This window comes from Thermobia domestica, chromosome 2, assembly GCF_964235325.1.
Source record: "Thermobia domestica chromosome 2, izTheDome1.hap1.1, whole genome shotgun sequence".
NCBI lineage: Eukaryota > Metazoa > Arthropoda > Insecta > Zygentoma > Lepismatidae > Thermobia > Thermobia domestica.
In genome coordinates, this window is record NC_137455.1 from 278,668,907 (window position 1) to 278,691,542 (window position 22,636).

The following is a 22,636-nucleotide window of genomic DNA, read 5'->3' on the forward strand; positions in this document are numbered from 1 at the left end:
CAAACTAGGTTTCCTCCGTTTAAACTTAATTTTTTGAAGCCACTAATCTTAATTTTTTTTAAGCTACTCTCCATTATTTTTCCCCCCCTGAAGATGGCAGTTACTTTTAGTAGAAAAACATTATTATCCATTGTACAGAACTAAGTATTTGTCTTAGTAGCTCAGGAGTTTTTTTCTTTTCTCTCTCTCTCTTTTTTTTTCTTTTAATATTAATTGATTTATTTCCTTATAAGGTATCGGGAAAACATTTCCCTTAAGTTAAAATTATATTCCTGATTTCGTTCGTCAGAGACGTGATTGTAAATCTTCTATCAAACACTATGTACTTGTATCTTTTCAGGATCTCATAAAGCTGTGTCTTGATTACATGTGTATCCATATTGCCCATGCTGCAACCCATAATCAGTTAGTGTCGTGGCTTCAGTACACATTGACATGTGGGCACTACCAGGTTGCTCAGGTAATTTACTTCTTATTATGGTATTGTATGTTAGTTGTGAGATTATTTCTTCCTTGTACTAAAATTTTATAAGAAATTATGCATTTTTCTTAGAATTGCTTTGCCGAATTCATTTACTAATTCGTACCATTGCATATATTGGATGCATGTCTTTTCTAATGTATTTTGTATTTTTTAAACTTTTGATGTTAGTTTTCAAAATTTTATGCGTGAAGTATCTAACTGTTATGAAAGTAATAAAATAAATCATGTAAAATCATTGAAAAGTAATGATTTCATTTAGTAAGTCACAAATTGTAGGAAAATGCGCTTTTGTAATTAAAAGACCTTCAAGAATATGAAAGGAATATTGTGTACGATTTTGATGAAAGCAAGATTTAAAAAAAATAATAATAATAAATAAATAAATAAATACTTTGAGTACAAAATTAATTTTAATCAGTGGTTATAGTCAGCGTCCACAGATAATATATTATTTCATATAGATTGAATTAGACTTAAGTTTAGTGTCCCTTTAAGCACCGAGATGTATTAACGAAGTGGACATCAGTTTAACATGGGATCCGAATCATATAAGCAATATTGAACAAGAAATTGTTTTATTAACAGTAGGCTCGTTCTTTCGATATATTTGGACCGTGATAAGATCAATGCATTTGGAATTAATTCAAGCTAAAGTCAATTAAAAAGAAATGAGAATAGTTTGACTTCACTCGTTTCGAATGGGAAGAAATATTATTATTATTATTATTATTATTATTATTATTATTATTATTATTATTATTATTATTATTATTATTATTATTATTATTATTATTATTGAAAGCAACATGATTGACTACAGGAATGCATTCACCATCTTTTCCTTGAACTTTACAAAGAATTATCCACAAATGTTAGCGAGCAAAGCCTGGTAGACAGAAGAAGAGCAATCACAACCAACAACCTGCTCACAGAAGTAGAATTAAACCAAATTCGAAAAGAAAAAAAAATCAATGGCGAAAATGATGAAGAAAATGGCCCACGTAACCTAAGATTAACGACACCTGAGAACCCGAGAAGAGAATACGTAGACTCACAGTTCAAAGCCAAACAGCGGAAACTGAAATACAAGACACCAGATTTATGAAGGATATTCAAATAGAATTCTGTGCTCTTTACAGCAAATACATGAATAAGGACACGAATGAAATACTTCCACTAAGAAAACTTATGAATATTGTAAGGTTTTGCATGTCGTCACATCATCCTGTAACCGTGTGTATACTACACGTGTTTGCAACAAGCAAATACAACGCAGACGACAGTATCGAAGAGGTGTCGCCCACAATCGCCAGGAGTCGGCAAGACGGAGATCACCGAAGGTAGCCGACATTTTAGGATAAAAGTCAGCAGCACGCCTCAAGAAGCATCAATCTCCACAGGTTGATCAAACCACCAAAAGCCCTAAGGCGCCTAGCCATTGGGAACACCTTACCCTCTCACGACGCTTGGTCAGTAGAGATACCTTTCCTAAAAGCCCTACGACGCTTGGTCATTGGGTTCCCTTTCTCTCTCACGACGCCCGGTCATCGAGAGACACCTAATCACACAAAAATTCCCTCTCACGACGCCTGGTCAAAGAGAGTAACCTCACCTACAAAAACCCTACGACGCCTGGCCATTGGGTTCTTTCCACTTTCTTACCTAAAGTATTAGAGAAAACTAACTATTGTAATATATTTCTGTATTCAAGAGGATCTTTTATAATAAAAGGTGATGGGAAAGTCCAATTTCCCGAGTACGATAATTGCTCTACCTTACACAAACTGAAAATTTTTTACATGGTAGATGCGTCGGCGTCTATTTCTTAAGGACTTTCCTACGGGACTCTGGTTTTAATAACGGAAAAACGGACTTAGAAACTTTTTAAAGTACAGTGTATTTGTGTTGGTGTTAATAAGACAGGATTATATAAAGATAATATCCGTGTTGTTATAGCACTCGCATTACTCTTAGCGGTAATTTGATTCGTTTTAGGTTGGCAGGTATTTATGTCATCTATTTCATGTAATATGCGATGCAGACACAAAAGCTACACCACTCCATCTAGGCATGACAGAGTTCACCACAAACTATGAATCAAATGAACAAAAGTGTTGCAAATGGAAGTCAAAAAGAACTCCACGGAACCTTTAAGAATCTTTTAGAGGATAGTAACACAAATAAACGACAAGCAACTGCCTGGCACAAGAAAATTGGACTCCTTTTCCGAAAGAGAAGGATTTATGATGGCCATCCAGCACCGAGTGATATCAACCCGAAACTACTGTAAATACATATTGAAGCAAGAAACATCGGATGAAAAATGCAGATAATGCGAAGACATGTCAGAAACAGTTGAACACATCATAAGGTTCATGCCATATACTGACGTCCACAAACTATCTGAAAAGACAACAATGTTACAAAAAGAATTCACCAGTTTTTGGCACATAACATGGAATTAATCACCGATATCAAGCCGTACTACAAATACCAGCCAAGTCTAGTACTTGAAATCAATAAATACAAATTCTACTAGGATTGAGAAATCAGAACGGACGTAACTGTTTCTGCAAATAGACCCAACATTATTAGTATCAATTAAATTGACCAAGAAGTAACTCTTATAGATGTAGTGGTGCCATTGACTCATAACATTCGTACAACATTTAGTGCGAAAATACAAATATAAAGACCTGGCAGACGAAATCAAAAAGTTATGAAAATGACAGAAAATTACAATAACATCAATCATTATCTCAGCTTCGGCTATTGTCCCTAAAAGTACTGTAACGCATCTGGAATAGATAAACGCAAAACATCTGACAAATCTACAAAAATCAGTAATACAAGACACTTGTCATATAGTCAGGAAATTCTTTGGAGAAGAAGAACTCTTCAAATAATCTACTCTTGCTAAGAACGCCGCCAGATTATTAAGTCGAAAACAGTTTAAACCGAATAATAATAATAATAATAATAATAATAATAATAATAATAATAATAATAATAATAATAATAATAACACTGGCCGACGTAAGTTTAGTTACAGAAAGGAAAACCTCTGATTCTGACTAGTTTCAGGATACTGAATTCAAAATTGATAGCCGTTTTACTACATTAGCTCGTATTTTGTCGTTATGCATTGTTGCCAATTTTGCCATTTCGTAGGGACGGCTTCAGTTGTCATCGAAGTAACCGGTCTGACAATGCTATTTGAGTAAGAAATAAATTAGATTTCACTCAGTTGGCGACAGATACCCCCCCCCCCCCCTTGTTATTGGCATATATAGAAGAAAGAATAGAAAACTAGCTGTGGAGCTTCTAGGTGAGCGTCGTGGCTGTATCTCTATTCTTTAATTTTTCTTTTCTTTTCTTTGTACTTCTTGCCCTCCCTGTCTGATGAAACATTTTGCAAGAAGGCTTAGGGTACACTTTTTCTTTCAATTTTTTTCTTAAGTATTTAAGTAATTCATTTCGCTTTGATTCTTCTGTTCGAATCATACATTAATATATGCACAGCTTATTGTATGTTTCATTGTATTTATTTACTAACAGGCGTGCCAAAATTTCATAAAATGGAACATAGAGGTTATAGCGGAAACATCGGACTTCGGAAACTTTGAACTTGATGTCCTTGTTGGCTTTCTTCAACATAATGATTTGGTTGTTCATAATGAAATGGCACTGTATAGGTAAGTGGAACATTTTTGTACGTGTTTACAATGAGACGAATTCCAATTGGGCATATACAAAGTAATATTTGGAAGTGGTTTATGGTATTATCCACCATTATGGGTAACAGAGCTGAGCGGGAACTGAATTATCACGGTTCCCACCGACCTGGAAAACCTAGAAAAGTTTAGGGAATTCAGTTTACTCGTAAAACGTTCTGTAAAAGTCAGGGAATTTCATGAAAAGCTTAAAATCCTGGAAAAGATCGGTACATAACATGTATTTGCATAGTAAAAGAGGAACACTTTGCTTTCTTACATTATTACATAGACCTGGAAATATGTAAATCGTGACCTAGAAAAATCAAGAGAATTCGTACTCGCTAAATAAGAAGGTAAGTATCTGATATGGTTTTGAAAGTCAGTGTCAAGCTTACAGTAATGAAATAAGAAGTAACATATTTCTATATGTATAAAATGAAATTTTGGAAGTGGTGTATGGTATTATTCGTCATCTGAGTTACAGCCTTAGCAAGCAAAACAGTGGGGAAGGTAATTCCTATGAAAAGTAAGATTACATTTATACCAACGAAACCAGCCAGTTTTGTCGAAAGTTGTCTTCAAAAGCGAACAACTCGTAACAATACAATTTTGAATGCTCCATGTTTTGTTTTACGACGTGATTTTATTTGCTGCTGAATGTTAGTATATTAAGTAGTAAATATAAACTGCAGTCTGGGGATGTGAGGTGGGGTTTTCTTACAAGTTGTTGCTTCTATAAGTTAGATGGTCAAGCTGATTACTTTTTCAGTATTAAAGCACAAATTGGTAAACTTTTATTCATTAAGTAGTAAGTGCTTACTTTACTTTCGATATTGGATATATGGGAATGAGTGCAGCAATTGAAACTAGAACCTTACTATTTCAAGTGTGCCCCTCCTGGCGCTAGTATCGATGTGTGTTTTTCCGTACGTCCCTCGAAAGAGGAGGAACAAGTTGCTGCGGTCGAGATCTTTCCATTGTTGGATGCGGAAGCGTTGCCACAGTGAATTATTTCACGGACTTCGCTGTGCTTTGTCTTGTTAGCCATTCGAAGTAACCTACGATCTTCACTCGTCGAGATCAAACGACTGAATGACAAATTGGCAACACAGCTGAGGTCATTCACATCTTTTCCCTACGCAAAGGGAGGGTTTCATCCGTCAGAGGGCGACGGGGGTGGGGCCGAAGTATAATTCACATATTTTCCGAGGGCACAGGTGGAATAGACAGGCTTCATTCTTTAGACACATTTGATTTGGCTGATGCTACGAGTGCTTGTGATATTGTTACCGCATCATTTATTGTAAGTCCTTTTTATTACATGTTTTCTTTTTATCTTTTTCTTGTGATTTCATATTATGATAAAAATGAAAAGAGAAACTTACAACACATCATTTGTACTTAGGTCTAAGCTTTGCATATCTTTTTTCTTAGTAATGCCGTGCGAAATGGCATATTGCAAATCTCACTCATATCAAATGCTGTCGCCTTTGTAGATGATTATGATAAAAAGTCAGATTTTCATCAATGTGTGGTTGACATTCAAAACAACAATGACAACTGATGTTTAAAATGGGAAAGAAGGTATTTAAGTAGGACAGTGTCTTTCACGATGTTCATCCACTAACTTATTCAGTCAGCACAATGGAGTGAGTTTCCTAAATTGAAGTTGTCTATATTCGGTCATAAAGGTCACAAATCTCTTTTATAGATATCTTGTCGCTATCTGATAAAGTTCATGTAGTTATTTATTTATTTTTTAAAATTGAGTAAGGAAATATCAGATGACAATCCTGTTGCAATTTCCACAGTACATAAAAATGCAATAGAACAACAAATATAATAATAAACTAAAATAATACACAAATAACACGCTTTTAAAAACATTAAAAACATGCTAAATCATTAATAACATGCAGAAACATGCAATCTGTACTAGTAAATAATATAAAAGATATTGTTTCTTAAAATAGTGTAAATCATTATTAAAGATATTGTACGAGAATATTTTTTGACCTTTTCAAGTCAGTTTCTTTTGCCAATTTGAGTTCATATCTAAAAATTAAAAAATTCTTTGTTACTTCTTTGAACATAAAAATTTTGAATATAAGACAAATGTAATTTACCTATTAAGATGTTATATAACATTTTCAAATGATATAATTCCCTTCGCTAAAATTAATAAACTTAATGCCAATCTTGTTTCCAAAGTTGATTTACACTCACGTTCCTTAAATTTCCATCTTAACCAGCCTCATAATCAGTGCCTCTTCACTCATGTAATTTGTGAATTTCAAATAATTCATAAAACAGCTATTTCATTTATGCATATTAAAGTGCTATCTCTTTTATACGTGTCAAAATCACCTAGCGTATTTAGTGATTGAGTATTCAGTAGGGTCGTAAAAATTAACATATAAATAAATAAATACAAATAAAATATGGGTTTACTTATGGAAACTACAGGATTCATATTTAGTGTTCAGAAGACGAAAAAAATTCTTACCTAGCATTCAGGAAACGATTACCCAAACAACAAACTCCTTCAGGGCTTCTCCGGCTCCTTTCTTTTATAAAAGCTACACAGCTTACAATACTAATATACTAAAGTGGAACTTACTCAGCAAGTACAAAATTACTTACAAATATAAGGGGAAAACATTTTGTTTAGTCAACAGTATTAACAAAAACACAGAATAATAGCAATAACAAAAGTTCTTTTCTTATATTGCTAGGAACATATATACTAAATCCACATGCTGTTTTTTATACAGGATGACGCAGAGCCGACTGACAAAGCGCAGGCGTGATAGCTTGGAATGGGTTGTGGATGTTGTATTGGAAAAGGATAAGATACTGTAAAGGTAACCAAGAAAGTTCTGTCGCTTTTTCACTCACCACTTTCGAACATCGATATGTCACCTAAGATGTAACTGGAAGATCAAAAATAATTCCCATCAGCATCGACGACCTTCAGTCAACGTTCTGGAAGGCCATGGATTCCAACGCAGTAGAACTTGGTGGGCCGTGAAACGAAGAAGATATCAAGTGCATTTTGCATCTCTACTAGGGATTTGAACTGGCGCCCTCTAAGGTGATTGTCCAAGGAACGGAACAGTTGATAATCGGACGGTGCAATGTCCGGGGAGTATGGTGGATGTAATAGTGTTTCCCATCCAAGGCGTAGAATGGTGTCCCGCGTGATCCTAGCCACGTGGGGCTGTGTTATCCTGTAACAGGAGGACCCCTTTGCGATTCAGAAGTGCTGGCTTCAGAGTTTTGAGTTTTTCTTGAACACTGCTCAATTGCTGACAGTACACAGTTGCATTGATGCTTGACAGCTGGTAGCAGATCCCGATGCACGATGCCGCGAGCAGCCCACCAAACACACAGGAGGACCTCCTTCTGGTGCAATACTGGTTTTGGCTGTTGTGGAACGAGGTCATGGGATGGTAACCAATAACGACGGCGCCGCGGAGCTTCGTACAGGCTCCACTTCTCATCACATTTCAACACTGTTTAGAAATGGCTCCCTCCTCAGACGAGACAACAAAGAAACACAAGGGTCTGCTCGCGTTACCTTGTGGCTCGGAGTCAGATCATATGGGACCTATCGACCCAACTTGTAGTGCTCCTCAAGTTGATGGAGGTGTTGCCGAATGGTTACTCCACTGAATTGTAGTCCCAGATCCTCACATGTCTGGCCACTGTTCGCCTCAATTGCTGCCTGAAGATCTTCATTTTGTACATGTGTTGTGTCTTCCGGCACGTGATGCGTCTTCAAGTGTTTCATCACTGTTCTTGAACTTGTTAAACCATCGCTGCACTCTCAACATAATCACGACACCCTCATCAAAGGCCTGGCATATCTTCCGCCCCATTGCAGCGGTGTATGACTCCAGTTTGAACTCGTACAGCATACACGTCCGTATGACGCTCTGTGGAGGTCCTATGTTCACTCTGTCCTTACGCAAGTTCACGGTGTAACTGAACTGCCACAACCAGGTAGTATGTTGGATATATCCACATCAACAACTGACCTTCGCCTTATATCCATTCGCATACAACTCACAGTGTGAGGGGCAATTGAACACAGACCTCCACAAAAAGCGGAAGAACTTTCTTGGTTATCTTTTAGTTCATAAGAATACCATAGCAATGACCATGGACATTGTTGGAGTGTTAAACAATGTGTTTTCTGTGTTGTACTCGTTACGAAAGTAATTGAGTTATGAAAGTGCAGCGATTGATCAGACAATATTTCATTGTTAGCTGACATTGTTCCTAAGGTCTGTTGTAACTGCTACAGTGTGTGAAATGACATCTGATTCACTTCCTATGCCCCGTCCGCATCCCACTCCAAGTTTTCTAACCTGCGCAAAGTACATAATTCAAATGTGTCAGTCGGCTCCGCACCAGCGTTGAACAAGAGGTGTCTCTCATGACCTGACCTCATTTCGTAATAAATACGAGCACACAAAACACACTGTTCAACGCTCCAACAGTGTTCGTAGTAACTGTTATGGAGCCCTTATAGAATGACATCCCATCTTCTTCCAATTCCTGATCCATAACCCACTCCGTACGAGGGCTGACAATAAAGTAATGAGAATTATATATATATATATATATATATAAAAATACTTAGATTTTTAACCAACCACAAAGTATTCCCATTGTGCCTGCACATACTTACTCCATCGGCGTTTCCATTGTTGGTAGCATATCTGGAAGTCATCTTTTGGGATGCCTGCCAAAGCCCGTGTTACAGCTGTTTGAATATCTGTTTCTGCTTCAAAATGGTGTCCTTTAAGATCTGCTTTCACCTTTGGAAACAGAAAAAAAAAAACGGGGCGATGTCCGGTGAATAAGGAGGGTGTGGTAGCACTGTAATGGATTTTGATGCCAAATACTGCCGAACAGACAGTGCAGTATGGGCTGGTGCATTATCGTGATGGAGGATCCAGGTGTCAGCAATCTCTGGACGAACACGACGGACGCGGTTTCGAAGTCTCTCGAGAATTTCTATGTAGAAATGTTGATTTCTGTCTGCCTGGAGGTACCCACTCTTTATGGACAATTCTCTTGGAGTCAAAAAAACGACACAAACATGCATTTCACCTTGGACTTCGACATGGGGGCTTTCTTTGGTCGTGTTGAATCTTTCGAACACCGTTGCGCACTTTGACGTTTCGTTCCGGGGTCATATTGAAAACACCAACTTTCATCAGCAGTGATAATTCTGTTCAGTAAATCCGGGTTAGATTTCACTTGGTCCAACAAATCAGCCGCTACGGTCCTCCGGTCATTTTTTGTGGCTGTGTGAGATTTTTCGGAACCAGTTTGGCACACTTTTCGCATTCCCAAATTTTCAGTTAATATCAGATGCACTGTTTCTCGATTCATGTTCAGTTCATTCGCGATCATTTTTACAGTTAATCGTCTATCCGCTCGCACAAGTTCCCTCATCCTGTCTGTGTTATCTTCCGTTCGTGTTGTGGGTCTCCCACTGCGGTGTTTATCTTCGATTTTATTCTGCCTTCCGCAAACATTTTGTGCCAACGATACACCTGTGCCATTGATGGCCTGCTGAAGCTTCCAGCGTTACCGCAGCTGTCTCACCAAGTTTCACACAGAAGGATATTGCGTAGCGCTGCTCAATATTACGTGCTTCCATTGTGACAGGGGTCCAACACACGATCGCACTCTTCAACCTCTAACTCCACAGTGAATAATATTTCGTGAGTGCCATGTGCTGTGCTAGTGGAGCAGGCCCAAGGTCACACGCTGCCGGCAGCTTCAGTCTGCAGAGTTGCCAGCATCAGCTGGAAAAACATCTCATTACTTTATTGTCGGACCTCGTATTTTAGCACCTGCGCAATATTTAACTTTTTGTGTCAATCGGCACCGCGCTATAAGCATCCAATTTACTTTCCATTCAAGTGACTTGTCAATTATTTGAACCATTTTAAAGGACGATTAATTTGTTCCTATTAGAAAGTTGCCATGTAAAACAGGATTTGTGCTCCATAGTTAATGCAGGTGACTGTAGTTACGCGAGAAAATGGATAAATCAACTTACTTTCCATACACTATATCAGCGTTTCCCAACCGCTGTGCCGCTGGTGTGCCGCGAGGAAATCGAAACAAATTGTTAATTCTATAGGAATCAAATTCCAAGATATAGGAGAAAATGTATATTTATATTTCACATTACTATAAACCTCTACTATACTATAATTCTACAATTTTAAGTTTCATACTGCTTTACTTTTCTGTACATTTTTAATGTTGAAAAACGTATTTATCATTGTCATGACCATTATTGCTTCTTTATTGTTGCAGACTATTTCGTAACTTGAAATTTTAACATATCATTTAATAAATTCAACAAAGCAAACATGCATACAAATTACCTACATTTGTATTTTAAAAGTATAGGAAATTTGTTTATTTGTTCCTTATTTACTGATCTTCCCTTTTAGTGAAAGGTTAGATACAGTTTTCAAAAGAGAAAGTGGATTTTTAAAAACCCAAGTTTTATATTTCATTGCAATTGTTTTCTATTTAAAATTAGAATGAAAAATAAGCATAATGATTTACCACGGGGCAAAATCAGTGATCGAGCTTTTTTCTCTGTAAGAAGGAGATCAGTAATCACAGAAAAATACCACGGTATTTTATATTTACAAATAATAATAGTAATAATTATATATATATATATATAATATGGGTGTGCCGCGAGAATTCAAGTTACACCTGTAGTGTGCCGCAACTTGAAAAAGGTTGGGAAACGCTGCACTATATCCTCTGTAGGTGCGAAATCGACGAAAATTCATAATGAAAAAGTGTGAGACCTAGCCGGAAGTCAAAGGCAGGTCTCCAGCTTACCGTGTCTGTTAACTAACCACAACGGTACCCTCTTTGCTTCTTGAACACCCATACATCTTCTTTTGAGGTCAGTGCTCATTGCTGACCATATGAAGTGTCCCACAGATCCTGTTGTGCATGGATTATGAACACACATGACCGTTCATGGGAAAATCGTAGAAATCAACAATGTTTTTACGTCACGTTTTCTGTTGGTACAAATTCAATGACAAGAAAATTCATAGATTGAAAAAGTGCCGGACTTAGCTGGAATCGAATCCGGATTTTTGGCTGTACAGGGAGTGAACTTGATAGCGATATGAAATCTTTAACGTCCCAAGATTGTGCCCTTTAGGCTAAGGGAGACGGATGATTAATGAAAATGGCTGGTTATGAAATAATTACTAGAATGAAAATGTGGAAGAAAACGAAAGAAAACAAACGGACACGATATTATCTACCACAACCTTACATGACCAGGGAATCAGATCACTCCTCGTACGAGAGGTAAAGGCTTTACCACTGTAGTTGGAGGGTTACCTGAAATGAAAAGTAGGTAATTCTGATTTAGAAAACCAGAAAGAATAGCACTACGAGCTGATAATGGGGACCATGTATCACTCAGTTGAACATGCATCATCTGCTAAGACTAGTTAATTGGCACAATAGTATTACCAGAATTAACTTAGTAATGATTTAATAGTGATTGTAAACTTCCTTTAGTAGTGATGTAATGTTGACTTCATAATTTCTAATATGTTTTTAATTTAAGCACGCCCGGTATTATTGTATTGACAATAATTAAGAGAATCGTATGCAAAAAAAAAAAAAAAAAAGCTTTGCTATAATAATAGATACCACTACGTAGTACTTTAATATTGAAATAATTCTAGTGATAAAGTCGACATGGCTTTCTAGCTGCGACATAATCTTAATACTGTCCTAGGGTTATATAGAATAGAATAGATTGTTGGTAATAAAATTAATTAGTTACCACATTTTTTTGAGTAGATTAGTTGATATGTATTGTAATTATACATTTTTATTCCTCATAAGATCATTACTCGTGGTGTTAAAACATTATTGGAACTAATTGTAGTTTAATTATTCGATCCGCAATGGTGCTCTCACGCACATGAACTATAGTTTTGATTTCGCTTTATATTAATAGTTTTCTCATAAATATATAAATTATCAATAATATATGATGATAATACTTTTTTTTTTTTTTTTTTTTTCAGTTGCGTAGTGAAATGGTTAGAGTTTCAACATGAAAAGTTAGTGCAAGAAGGGGATGAAGATGTGGAAACTCATATGGAGCAGTTGGTTGTGGAAGTAATGTCTCATATTAGGTTCCCTATGATGTCACCAAGACAGTTAGCGGAATTGCTGTTATCACCGTTAACTAAAAAGTACAAAGAGTTTTTCGTGGAGAGAATGGCTATAGGAATGTCTTTCCATTCAGGTGAATATTCATTAATTTCAGAAAAAAAGTCGTACTTAATTGTATTATAACCTTGCATAACGCGATTTTTTTTATTACACATATTTACGAATTGTGAATTTATTTTCCTATTCATTCAGAGTTTTAAAAATAACCAAATAAAAGCAGTAAATAGCACTTATGCGTGTATAGGTGGAAATACTTTGTATGCTGAGTCGCGTATTAGCTTGTGATACGACGATATTAACTACTACAATTGAGGTGACTCAGTAATAGAGCTCTCATCTCTGGTGTGAGGGTCCCTGCTTCTTTCGCAAACGAATGGTAGAGGAAGATATGTATGGATGAGGCATGGGTGTATCTTTCCGACTGCGGCAACCAAGAGCCATTATGTACACAGATAAAGTGGTAAAGCGTTTCACAAAATGAGTCCGAGGATGCAAAGTTGCTTTCCCGAAAGGGTTCATAGTGGTTGCCGACGACTGTCATCGAGGCAAACTGAAGATCCGTAGGGTGAAGAACTGCAAAATAAACTGGCAATACTACCACGAGGAAATCTTAAGGCCAATCCACGAGCAGAAATGTACGGAAATGAAATCAGCATGGTCCGCATCATCATCACACACCCCAAGATCGTTCTTTGCATTCTACCAGGATATAAAGAAAGCTACTGAAATGTAGGACATACCTTTCAACGAAATACCTGTATTCCGGTAGCCTTCTTTTGGACTCAGTCTTTTGCAGTACAGATTTTGCCTTCTCTGAGAGAGGAACGATCGTATGTAGTATGGATTTGTCAAATTATACGGTGCTATTTCAAGCATATTTGTTTTTTATAGTCAGTTTTTCAGTAAATTTGTACTATATAATAATTTAAATTTGTGATTAATACTTACCTTTTATGAATTTTTAATAATAGTTCTGTGTTTTGAAGTATTTCTCATTTTACCAGTCATGATCCAGGAACTGCTAGAAAGCCTTTATATTGTTTTTGAAATGTTCGTCGCAAGCAAATAGATTTTGGAGAAGGTAAAAAATTGTAAATATTTTACTTCAGGCTAGTTTTCATAGTATAAGGGAATACTCAAGGAAAATCGTATTGCCATACGAGAATGTAATTGATCCCGGTGAATGTAACAGATGTGTTTGCTTGAAGACGATTATTTTATTTTTGACATGGATATCTTGCTGTGGAAAGCATATTGGTAAGTTACCATATTGTGGAAAGAGGTCATGTCAAAAATAAATGCCTAGTTATTAATGTTGAAAATCTATTACGTGAGAGGTCCCAGGGACAGACATGGAAGACTTAAGAAGAAAAAAGGAAGAAAGAAAGGAAGAACAAAGTGGCAAAAACTAGGATGAAGGAGAATACAAAATAGGAGTACAAAACATACCGCATGATATATATATATATATATATATATATATATATATATATATATATATATATATATATATATATATATATATATATATATATATATATATATATATATATAAACATAGTTTTATTTTAGAACATCATTTGTGTTGGGATCTATACCTTTCAAATACTTTTCTAGACTTTTGAAAAAATATATTTCATTTATCTGTGTTGACTCAGTAATAGGGAAACCGTAGCTATAATATACAATGAAACAAAAAATCATTGCTCAGTGATTCTTGAGTAATGTGATTTCTTTTGCAGCAAGTAGGAAACCCCAACTCGTAATATGGCCAGAAATCTTTATTACTTAAGTTCCACTACTATTTCACACACAATCCATCCAACGGTGCTCTTGGTAACAGGAGATAGTATGGGTACCATTTCCTTCTTATACAGTTAAATTTACGTCACATATAATAGTTCTAAAGATATGTTGCCTTAACCGACCAACTCTTCAGGTAGCATTTTTCTTCTTTCTTTCGTTTGGTATGTGTGTGTGTGCTATGAGGTGATATATTCCATGTGTTTCATTTGTGTCTACCTGTTATATGTACTTGACAGTTATTATTTGGAAATTTTATATATTGGACATGAAGAAAATGGAAAAATTAAGAGTCTATTTCTCTTGATTCGATGCGGCATCGCGAACTACCAATTGGAGTTAAGGAAATAATTTTAAATGACAAAATCGAATGAATCGAAAAACGAATGTATTGTTATTATTTAAAACGGAACATCATTGTCGGCCGAGCAAAAATAATGAAATTTTCGCAAGCAATTACTACTTATTAAAATGCAGTTTTGTTGAAGTTCGCGCAAAGAATTTTTGCTTCTATACAATTGAATGAAATTTGTTTCTACAGTGTCGATTGCTAGGTGAGATCAGATATTTCTATACAGTTTCTAAGATATCTAATTAAGGCTGCCAAACATTACCTGTACATAGAGTTACTACTGAAAAAACTAAACTGAGGTATAATTATAATTATTAAATTAAACTCAGGAATTCGTCAAAAATTTAGACGCATTCCTGAGTTTAATTTAATAATCATATAGAGTTCATCATGTTTGAAGTACAAATAAACGAATAGTAGTCTTTGGCGTGCAGGTCAATACCATGGTGCGAGAGGTCATTCATGGCATGTAAGAAAAAAAAGAATTAATCGAATGCTAGTCCTGGTATGCAAGATAAAAGTAAACGAAATGAATGGTACTCCTGGACAGGACAAAAGTAAGGAAATGTAATATCAGGTTTGCTGTGCAGGATAAAAATTAGGGATGACCAATCCCTGACATGTTACTTTCCGGAATCTGGAAAGTAAAATCGGAAAAATTCCGGAATTCGGAAAAAACTCGGATTTCGGAAAAATTCCAATTTCGAAAAAAAATTCGGATTCCAGAAAAATTCCGATGACGGAAAAATTCCGGATTTCGGAATAATTCCGGATTTTTCTTAATTCCTGAATTTTCCAAAACCCGTATTTTTTCTAAATTCCAGAATTATTCCGAAATCCGGAATTTTTTTTGGAAATTTCGGATTCCGGAAAATTTTGGCCATCCTTAATAAAAAATAAACTACGGGTCTTGGTCAAAAATTAATTAAACGAATGGCTCTCTCGATAAATGCAAAACGAAAATAAATAAAACGAAATGTCCTTTTTGGTGTGCAGACAAAAATTACATAAACGAATTATAGTTTTGGTGTTCAGTTTAAAATCAAACAGCAGATCGCGTATATTGTCCAGGACAAGAGTAAATTACTAAGAACAACCACTGTACGAAACATAAATTACCAAATTCATCTGTTGCGACTTTATTAGAGGAGATAAATACACATTTTTACATTGTTACATAAGTAGAAATTTAGAATGAAACGTGTGCACTTGTTATTCTTACAGGTCAAGTGAATCGAGTGCGTGAAGTAGTGCAGCAGAATCCTTGTGGCGAGTTGTTGTTTACACCACGAATGTATACATCCGAGACGTGGGGGTCTCAGCTAACTGTTGAAAACTTTCCTAATCTCCAGCCATACGCTACTCGCACTCTTGTGTTCTCTAGTCCTACTTCTTGTGCCGAATTCGCTGGAGATAGGACCTGTGAGTGGGTAGTGGATATTTATCCCAAAGGAGTGTGGTTCAAGAAGTTTTATCTTATTGTTTGGCAGGGAACAGTAGAGGTTTCTGAGTACGTTTTAAAGACCGTTCGTTTGTCGATAATGTGCAAAAACACGGAGGATGCTCACGTGAAAATTGGTGTCCTTATCAAAGGTGTTCAAGATGGCGTGGAACATGTAATGACTGTGATTGAGAAGAATTACCATTTTAGTGAGAACGATAAAGTTCTGAATTTTGACAATCTCCTTTCATTTGATGAACTCAACAACTCCAAAGGTCATAGTCCTTACTTAGTCGGACCAAATTGTGATGTTTTGAAAGTACATATTGTCATTGTGCCACTCAGTGACGTTTATCTAGGAAAGAGGTTCGTATTGAGGTAATCTTTTATACACTGTTAGCTTTTTTTTAAAAAAACTTTTGTTCATATAAATTATATGCTAGTTGTGGAAAAAAAGAAAGAAATAACTTGGATTTATTTTACAAGCATTGTAAAATGTGCCTTTGTGGTACCAACATAATTAACTGTTCAAATTATACAGCTCATTGTTATATTTCTGCTTAACTTTGTATTTCATAAAGAATTATTTATAATTTTCTCTTTTAATTGTAAATAACCTGCAAACATTTATTTGTATGTACATTCTCAACTTATCCTAAGGCTACGTTAACCAGTTATGTCCTGTACCTGTATGTATAGCATTTGTCGAATGCTATTAACGTACCTTAATTAGCAATGAGTATGTTAATCAGTTATAATCATTGCATACTGAGTTATTTTTATCTCGGAAACAGTCATTTCTAAAAGATAAATTGATTCTTACTAATCCCGATAATGTTGTATGTCCATTCGCTACAGCTAAGCTATTCGCTTTAATTTCAGCTGAATGAAACTTGTACCACATATTAGAATGTCACTTGTTTTATTTTTGTGTTCTTTGGTGTTCATTTGTGTATTATTCTTTTCACACTTTTCAGTTATTTTCCAAAACGCTCTTTCCGTACACTCTTTAACATCCAAAAGTAAACGTTATATTTAGAGATTACATTAAACTCTCTCGGAAGTTATCGGAATAAAATTTCCTAAAAGGTTGGAATGATCACTGCTGGCCGTTAAAATGGACATTTTAAGTACATTTTGTATAACGCTGAAAAATGCTTTAGAGTTAACTGGTTATGGAAATTTCTTCTGTTTATTTTCTGATTCTGTATGATTGAAACTGTTAATTGAATTTCATGTGTTCCACTATGTTTGAACGTTAGATGTCTCCGGGAAAGACTGTTGTCAGTACTTAGTAGCGAAACAAATATTGGTTTATTTATTTACATTTTTCCAGTCTGTACGACACTATTGGTGAAAATGAGAATAGGAATGAGAAAAGTAATTTGACTTCACAAATTTTAAAGAGTAAACTTATTTATTTATTTATTTATTTATTCATTATTCATGTAAATGTAACAAGTTATTGAATATACTTACTTAATTGCTCCTCTTTTGCCTTGCGGTGTCGAGATTTATTTCAATATGTGAAAAGCTAAAGCGATTCTTATACCTAGAAACTTCAAATCGCTGTACTTAGAAATTAGGACTGTACACTTCTCTTTTGATATTATTGAGGGGTAAGAAGTTTTGAGAACGTTAACTCTGTAAGTGGAGTAGGGTATTCATTTTCATTAAAAAAAAATCCATTTTATGAGTCGTTGAAACTAGGTACTCAAAATTCACCTAAGTTTCTCATTATAAAAAAGTGAATACATGTGAAAAAAAGAGTGGGAATACAATACCCCGGTACATCAACTATTTATTGATTTTAGAAAGGCGTACGACTCGGTTAGGAGAGAAACATTATACAACGTTCTTACAGAACTTGGAATACCGAGAAAGCTAATTAGATTAATTAAGATATGTTTAAATGAATCCCAAAGTAAAGTCCGGGTAGGAAAATTTTTGTCCACGAGCTTTCACGTCGAAAATGGCCTGAAACAAGGAGATGCGTTGTCGCCATTATTATTTAACTTCGTTCTGGAATACGCTATAAGGAAAATCAAAGATAGCAACCAGGGCCTAGAGTTGAACGGTATTCACCAGGTTATGGCATATGCTGATGACGTAAATTTAATAGGTGATGATAGGAGAACAATAGAAAGAAATGCAGAGATCTTATTAAACGCTTGCAGGGACATGGGTTTAGAAGTAAATGCAGATAAAACTAAATACATGGAAGTGCGTCGGGACCGAAATACAGCAAATTATGGATGCGTTAAAATATTAAATAATACTTTTGATAAAGTGGATAGTTTCAAATACCTAGGATCAATATTAACAGACGAAAATCATTCAGGGAGAAATTAAATGTCGACTAAAAGCAGGGAATTCGTGTTACTATTCGGTTCAAAATCTCTTGTCGTCGCGAATTCTGTCGAGAAATTTGAAGCTTAAAATATACAAAACGGTAATCATGCCTGTTGTTTTGTATGGCTGCGAAACATGGTCACTTACTCTGAGGGAAGAACATAGACTGAAAGTATTTGAGAACAAGATCCTGAGACGAATATTCGGACCCAAGAGGAACGGGAATGGGGAATGACGGAAACTTCATAACGAGGAACTACATAATTTATATGGTTTACCCAACATTGTTAGGGTCGTGAAGTCTAGGAGGCTTAGGTGGGAGGGTCATGTAGTTAGAATGGAAGAAAGTAGAAACGCTTTCAAAGTCGACAGGAAGACCAATCGGAAAACGACCATTAGGAAGACCTAGGCGCAGATGGGAGGACAATATTAAGATGGATCTCGCAGCGATTGGAATACAAAGTAGAAACTAAATGCAGTTAGCTAAGGATAGAAGTCAGTGAAGAGCTTTTGTGAACGCGGCATTGAACCTCCGGGTTCCATAGGCCATAGAGTTAATTAGTTAGTTAGTTAGAATACATGTTTAAGCGTTTGTCTATAAATTCCAAAGGGTTAGGTTAATTTATCAAAAGAATGAAATGAAGATATTGAAAACGGAGTCGCTAAAGGTGGAGGCGGCGAGGGATTCGCCATAAAATTTCTAATTAAAATACATGTATATGCTTTGCATGAAATTCTCTTCCCAAGAAACAAAACAAAACAAAACCAAAAAAAAAAAAAAAAAAAAAAAGGGTATAATATGAAGATGAAATTTGTACTAACAATTTTGTGAACTGTATTGGTACGAGAAAATTACTCTGTAAATCGGGATCGTATTTGATGTAGTAATAGCTCATCACTTAAAGCAAATTCTTAATTTCTCTAGTTTTTGGAAATTCGATCTGAAAGAAGAAAAACTTAACTACTAAAACTAGTTTTTACTGGAGAGAAAGCACGAAATATTATTAAAATGAGCCAAATACGCCTTTCATTGCGCGAATTCAATATTCATTTTAGCTGCGGCCTGATTAGTAACTGTATAAACATTGGCAACATCGGTATCAATCCAACCCTTGATCGACTTTTCTTTGTGCACGTCTACTGTTTCCTATACTTTATAGAATGTATTACATACAAGAGTGCGACTGATAAGTTCGTGGCCTGAGGTACGTAGTAGTAATGCTTGTACTTACTAGCAACAACACTAACTGCAGCCTCTTTAATAGTATAAATATCAACTCATTTCAATAATAATCTCATTACACTATTATCTGAGACAGGACAAACATCTCCATGTCAGCCAAATCCGAAAATCCTCGCAATTTTGAGCACCTCGCCGTGATAAAATACTTTGTAAAGAAAAAAAATGTCTAAAGAAATTTTTGGAGTCATGTCGTCAACTCTAAAGGATTCAGGGTTTTCGTATACCTATAAATGGGCTAGCCAATTTCAAGAAGGATTAGAGAGCTGTGAAGTCGATTTCGCCCAGGGCATCCTGTGGCGGTGATCACTGAAGAAAACATCGCAAAAGTCGGAAAATTTTTTCAAGCCGATCGAAGAATAAAATTGTATCAGATAGCGGAAGAATTGCAGATCAGTTTATATATATAAATGTGCACGAACATTTAAACATCTAAAATTAGCGCGCTGTTGGTGCCGAAAATGCTCCCTCGACAAACTACGATGACTGGAGAATTCTAAAGATTTTTTGAAATTAGCTGAAGACAATCTCGACGAAATTTGCGTCCGAATCGTAACTGTAAACGAGACTTGGTTACACCACTATGATCCAGAGTCGAAACAGGAGTCTGTGCAGTGGATTAAGAAAGGAGAAAGGCAGCCAAAGAAGTTCAAGGTGGAAAAGTCTGCTTCGAAGCTTATGACGACTGTTTTTTGGGACAGTGAAGTTGTTTTGTTGAACAATTTTGATATGAAGCGTCCCTCGTAAGTATGTAATTCATGTGCTGAAGTAGATTTAACTAACAATCTTACAGCTTCCTTCTCTTTAACCATGAACTTAAAAGTATTAGTTTTCAATGTTTACTGGTGAAGAACAAAGTAATAGAAGAAATAATATTCAATACTCAATTTTAGGTAAGTTTTGGTGTGTTGTTTATTTTGATAAATTTACACTTCTAAATAGTTATTTTGAAAACTCATGTTAGTCTGTTAACAAAAAGCGAAAATGAAAGTAACATTGCAGTAGTAAAATGAAACAAAGAAGGAATACTTCCAACTAGAGAACTACTTAATGGGTATGAAAGCTTACGCTATCAAACAATAGCATAACATGAGATAAGTTGTTATTCTAGCATTATTACTGAATGCAACATACAAGGGAAGCTGCTTGAACCCACATAACCTAACCAAAGAGCTAAATTCTCGGGGAGAGAGAAATGAATTTTAAAACTACTATTTTGAGGTTCCTTGTTGCTAAGCGGTCAGCGTACGCGCCTTTGGCGTGGTTCGGTTTCCGGCGGGAGCTCATGTGTCTCGGATCCCACTTTACGCTGGAAGTTCATGTCTCATATAGCCTCGCTTGTGAACTAGACACTAAAATCAAATCATATATACTCTGTTTTGTTTGGCATTTGTCTTGGTCACTGCATGAAACTAGCAAAAGGAAAACTTAACGAAGTGAGTGTTATAGTGTAACTTTTTCGCAAACGAAGTATCATGTTAGGCCCACAGTAACATGCCCCAGTTTTTTCTGTTCCTGTAAATTGTGGAGGAAAAGAAACTCTGTGCTGTGCAACCCTGAAACTTAATACTACGTCCCGTGTAGTTATGATCTGTACCACGTGCCCAACTGTTTTCCAAAAAGTCGTCCTTGTTGTTAATGGAAGAAAAGTTGTAAAATGTTCGTATGTTCAGAAAATTACATTCGTGTGAGGTCATGTTGCGGAAAATGCAGTCTGTGCACTGGTTATGAACTGAGTGAAAATGACTGTTCCAATATCGGTAGATTATGATATTTATGCATTTTTATGTATATATTTGTTTTTTCGTTTTGTGTGTAAGAAATGTAAAATATAAGAAACAATTGTATAAGTGAAGCTGCTCTTATGCTATGTGATTCTTAGAACTTCATATTACGACTCTACTTGCTGACCTGCACCACATGTCAAACTACCTCAGAACTTCACCTTGCATTGCTAACGGAAGAAAATTGATCAGAATATATATATTCTCAGAAAACTTACATATTTTCGTGACCGTTGGTTTTGTCAGGTACTCCCATTTCCTCACACATGTTCATTTCACCAATTCTTCCATCATCATTCACTTACCTTAATCATCGCCTCCCTTACCACAACGGGCACAATAATGGAATATTAAAATATTTCATTTTATTTTCATTTTTAAAATTACACATTTGGTGTTAAATAAGTCTCTCATACTTTTTCTGTGTTGTGACTTTTGCTACTATGATATATTGTGATATAAAGAGGTGAATGAGAAAAGGACTTCAGACATCTGCCAGTGGGTGTAGCTAAATTTAAATTAATTCTTAGACAGCGTTTCTTTTTTCGTGATTTCGGTCAGGTTAGGGGCCGTTCACATATTACTGTGTGGTTGTTTTTGTGAGAAACTCCCATGTAACTAATGTCCAAAATTATTGTGGCGTGTCTATAAATATGTTTTTGTAGGAAAATAATTTGATAACGAATTCGCCCGGTATTTCTTATAATGTTAGTGTGTGTATAATCGGCAAAGACATGTATGGGTAAATTTCATGTAAAAAGAGCAGTAAATAAGAACAATAAAATGAAAATACACCTTTCTTGTCCATTTAGCGACGTTTTACTCATTCTAATTTTCGTATTTACAATTCTTTTTCTACGAAATTTTCCACAAATATACATTTCCCGATTGTACACACAGTATCAGTATTAAAAGCACCCCGGAAAATCATTATCAAATTATATTATTACAAGAAGACACTTATAGATATGCGACAATCATTTTGGACATGAGTGTACCTCATGAAAGACGTGTCGGGCGTACTGCGCTTGAGCGACTACAGACACACCTTTGTCAGCAGTAGTACGAACTCATAGATGACACCACCATCTTATATGGGGAGGGAGAGCAAGGAGATATGCATCGAGGAAAATTTCGTAGCTTTTGGAGAGGGATAGATTTTTTTCCCGGGCCTACCCCTTGCAATCATCACTAGTTCACAC

At 35.7% G+C, this 22,636-nt stretch overlaps 1 protein-coding gene across 6 annotated transcripts in view; it reads left to right on the forward strand.

The window, feature by feature from the left end:
• The window catches only part of LOC145678517 (BTB/POZ domain-containing protein 17-like), a 61,681-nt gene extending 45,030 nt beyond the window's left edge, over positions 1 to 16,651 (forward strand). For all 6 annotated transcript variants that reach the window (XM_081748762.1, XM_081748760.1, XM_081748761.1 and 3 more), the window contains 4 exons: positions 341 to 460; positions 4,043 to 4,179; positions 12,312 to 12,535; positions 15,842 to 16,651. In XM_081748762.1, coding sequence (XP_081604888.1) covers positions 341 to 460; positions 4,043 to 4,179; positions 12,312 to 12,535; positions 15,842 to 16,440 — 1,080 coding nt within the window. In that variant the 3' untranslated portion in view covers positions 16,441 to 16,651. The remainder of the gene's footprint in view (positions 1 to 340; positions 461 to 4,042; positions 4,180 to 12,311; positions 12,536 to 15,841) is intronic.
• The last annotated feature ends 5,985 nt before the right edge of the window (positions 16,652 to 22,636 follow it).